Source organism: Octodon degus, unplaced genomic scaffold (genome assembly GCF_000260255.1).
Source record: "Octodon degus isolate 3935 unplaced genomic scaffold, OctDeg1.0 scaffold00027, whole genome shotgun sequence".
Classification (NCBI taxonomy): Eukaryota; Metazoa; Chordata; class Mammalia; order Rodentia; family Octodontidae; genus Octodon; species Octodon degus.
This window is the reverse complement of record NW_004524603.1, coordinates 1,499,794-1,503,685: the sequence shown is the minus strand read 5'-3', so window position 1 is coordinate 1,503,685 and position 3,892 is coordinate 1,499,794. Positions and strand designations below refer to the sequence as shown.

Sequence of the window (3,892 nt, the reverse complement as noted above, 5' to 3'; positions counted from 1 at the left end):
ACACACACACACACATAAATAAATAAAAAAATTAAAAAAAAAAAAAGCATTTAGAGAAAAGTATAATCCTTACTAACTCATAACGTTGGTGTAAGCAAGGACTTCTCTAATCAGGATATAAAAAGTGCTAATGTAAAAAAAAATTAATGTTAAGAATTTCACTTCAGGATAAGTGCTTGCCTGACAATCGCAAGGGCCTGAATTCAATTTTTTTTTGCCAGTTCTGGCAAAAAAAAAAAAAAAAAAGAATTTCACTTCAAGGATGGGGAGATAGCTCAGTGGTCTAAGCGCCTGCCTGGCAATTAAAAGGTCCTGAGTTCAAGTCCTATACCGTATGCCACATTGGCCCCAAAACCGGGCATGGTGGCGCACACCTGTAATCGCAGTGCTGGGGAGACTGAGACAGGAGGATCACTACTACCAGTCCAAGCTGTGTAGCAAGACCCTGTGCCAAATACATATATACATACATAGAATCGCAGTTCAATCACATGTGGTGGCACACATCTGTAATCCTAGAACCTAGGAGGCTGAGACAGGAGACTTGCAGCAAGTTCGAGGCAGCCTGGACTACACGGTGAGCCTAGGCCAGTCTAAACTGAGAAACCTTGTCTCAAAAAAGAAAATTTCTGTTCACCATAGGTATCGTTAAGAATGAATACACAGTGAAAAAAGTATCTGCAATACATACATCCAACCAAGACACTGTATCTAGAAAAAAGAACTCTTGCAAATCAATATCAGAATGAAAAAGTAATTTTAGAATGGAGCAAAAATGTTGAAATACTTCACTAAAAAATAGTTTTCTAATAGCCAATAAGTATAAGCAGGTATCCAAATTTATTAGTCATCAGGAAAATGCAAATTCAAATGCTTTGTTTAACGAATACTACCACAGTTGGTAAAATAAAAATGGATGGAAAATACCAAGTATTGGTAGAAATGAGATGCAAGCAAATCTCTCACGCAATGCTGAGGAATGTAAGCCAGGACCACTACTTTAGGACACTATTTGAAACCACCCACGGGTGTTTCCCGAGTGTCCCTGGGGCGTGTGAGGGGCTGAGGGCGCCGCCTGGCCCAGGCCTATCTCAAGACCAGGGCACACCAACGCTGTCACTGCATCACATCTCCAGCTTCCTATCCTGTCGTCGTCATTGACACTGTCCCCACAGCTAGCCTCTCGGGTCTCACTGTGCAGCTCAGACTCATGGTGATCCTCCTGCTTTCAGCCTCCCCAGTGCTGGGATTACAGGCCTGTGCCTCTACGTCCCACTCTGACCCTCTCAGCCCGCCCTGGGAGTGGGGCTGGCGCAGCACGTGGTGCAGGGGATTGAATCACACTCCCTGCACTTACCTAACCTTGCATAAGCAGTTCCTTTAGTCCGTTGAGCTCTCCTGCCAGCTCCATATGACTTTATGAGTCATACAAATTGTCTGTATATTATTTTCTGTATTGGTCAGCTTTTCACCACTGTAACCAAATAGTTGAGAAAGGAAACTTAAGAGGAAAGGTTTATTTTAGCTCATGGTTTCTGGCTATGACCAGGTGATTCCAAGGTAGAAATATCATGGTGGAGGGGCCGGGGAGATGGCTCAGTAGAATAAGCACTTGTCTGGCAAGTGCAACGGCCTGAGTTCAATCCCCGGTTCCGCAAAAGAAAAAGAAAAAAGAAATACCACGGTAGAAGGACACAAGAGAGAGAGGTCTCTTGTCTGCTGGCAGGTGTGGTACATGCTAGTTATATTTCATTGCTGTGTATTTATTAATTGGCCTCTCCCCAACTAGAATATAAAATTCTTTGAAGGCAGGAAGATGCATGGCAGCTGTGGTAGTTAACAGTGGTGTCCACTTGAATAAGAAATGTCCAGCTGATGGGCTTAGCATGGTTCTGCGGTTGATGGACTTACTGAAGAGGGACGCCCTGCCAGGGTGTGGGTGGCACCAACCAATAGGCTTGTAGCCCGGATGGAATAAAAAGGGAAAGAAAGAAGTCTTGCTTGTGCTTCCTGGAGTGCTCAGGCTTCCGCATCACTTTTGGATGTGTTCCCAGGCTTCCAGCACAAACTCTTGCGCCTTCCAGAGCAGATTCTCCAGGCTTCCAACACAGACTCTTGGGTTTCCTCATCTAGACCCTGCAGCGAGCCCCAGGCCTCCCACCTTTGACTGGATTATTCGGCTCTCCAGCACGCAGACACACCTGACTGCAGGGGCCTGTGAGCCCTCCGTAAACCAAGGCACTCTGGTGAACTGAGCTTCAGCCCTCATTCTTGGGAGAAGCTACAAGTGTCTCAGTGGGTGCCTGGAAACATGGATAGCTCCAGACACTCTGGGTACTGTGTGTCTTCTTATGCATAACTGCAATAAACACACTTAGTGTGCACATGAGAGTAACAAAATAATTGTAACAGTAAAAAAAAAACCATCCACAGGTACTAAAGATGCACAAACATATATACCTTCTAGCCCAGTGATTTGATTTCTGGGTCTATATCCAAAAAATGCACACACAGCTGCAAAAAATCATGTGCAAAAATACTCATGATTAAAACCTAGAAACATGGGCCGGGGCGATGGCTCAGTGGGATAAGCGCTTCCCTGGTAAGTGCACGGGCCTGAGTTCAACCTCCGGTTCCGGCAAAAAAAAAAAAAAAAAAAACTAGGAACTGCCCATCAACAGCAACATGGAAAATTAAAATACTGTTATGGAGCTGGGGCACAAGTACGGCAATGAGAACAAACTACAACCACGCGTAAAGCATTGCTGAATCAAAGACATGAAACGCAAGATCGTACATGGTGTAAGACCCCATTTGCACTGAGCTCACAGCTGAGCTGATACCGAGTCAGGAGTACCAGAGGAAGGCCGAGCGAGGGTGGCCCTCCAGCATGCAGTGAGCTGTGTCCGGTCTGGACCCGCCGGCGCTTGACTCACATACTTCTCCGTGCACCCAAGCTTCCATTTTAAAACTTAAAAGGAACTGACTCTGCCACACTGAATTTCACTAGCTCAGACGCTGCCTCTGCTTTCGACAAGCTGATTGCCAATTTCCACAACTGGGTCTAGCGCAAGGTCCTGAGTTTGATTCCTCATTTAAAAAAATAAAAAAAATCAGGACCTAGGACACATGCCTGTAATCCCAGCACTCCAGCCTGGACCACATAGGGCAACCCTGTCTCAATCCCACAAAAAAGAATGGCAGGGACTACAGAAAGTGGATGAGCTCTAAGTCAACGCCTTCACCGCACACCGGAGTGTGATTCTGGCCGAGGTGATGGTAGGCAGGTAGGCAGGTGGTGGAGCTCGACCGACTGACCGACAGCCTGCCAGGCCTCGCACCGGCATGGCCCCCGCTGCAAGCGGGGTGCGCTCCAGCACGGCGCAGCCCCTCCGGAGCCCGCAGCCAGCCCGCGGCCGCCCCCGCGGCTCGCGGCCTCGGCCTCCTCCCCCTCCCAGGCCGCCGTGCCCAGGCTCCCGCAGCCCAGCCGCGACCCGCGCCTGCCCGCCAGGACTCGGCGCCCTGCACTCCCGCGCCCTGTCCCCGCAGCCCCGTCCCCAATCCTGCGTCCCCCGTCGCCCCGTCCCCCGGCCGCGCCAGCCCGCCTCGGCGCCCCGCTCCTCCTGTCACCCCGGGCCCGCGTCCCTCTTCCCCGTCACACGCGCGCGGCCGCGGCGGAAGGCGGAGCACGCGGACCGCGGGGAGCGCAGGTGCAGCGGCCGGGCGGCGAGGGCGACGGCGACGAAGAGGGCGAAGCCGGGGGCGAGGCCGGCGGGGACGCGTGGGGGCCACGCACCGTGGTCTCCCGCACTTGGCTGTGGAAGTGCTGCTCCCGCGCCGACACCTCGTCCTGCCCTTCCATCCTCCTTCATGCTCGCCGCCGCGCCGCCCG

General features: G+C 50.9%; 1 protein-coding gene across 2 annotated transcripts in view; it reads right to left on the bottom strand.

Annotated features, from left to right (window-relative positions):
* The window catches only part of Lmbr1 (limb development membrane protein 1), a 161,387-nt gene extending 157,501 nt beyond the window's left edge, over positions 1-3,886 (bottom strand). For both annotated transcript variants that reach the window (XM_004628966.2, XM_023712871.1), the window contains exon 1: positions 3,797-3,886. In XM_004628966.2, coding sequence (XP_004629023.1) covers positions 3,797-3,862 — 66 coding nt within the window. In that variant the 5' untranslated portion in view covers positions 3,863-3,886. The remainder of the gene's footprint in view (positions 1-3,796) is intronic.
* Between the last annotated feature and the right edge of the window lie 6 nt (positions 3,887-3,892).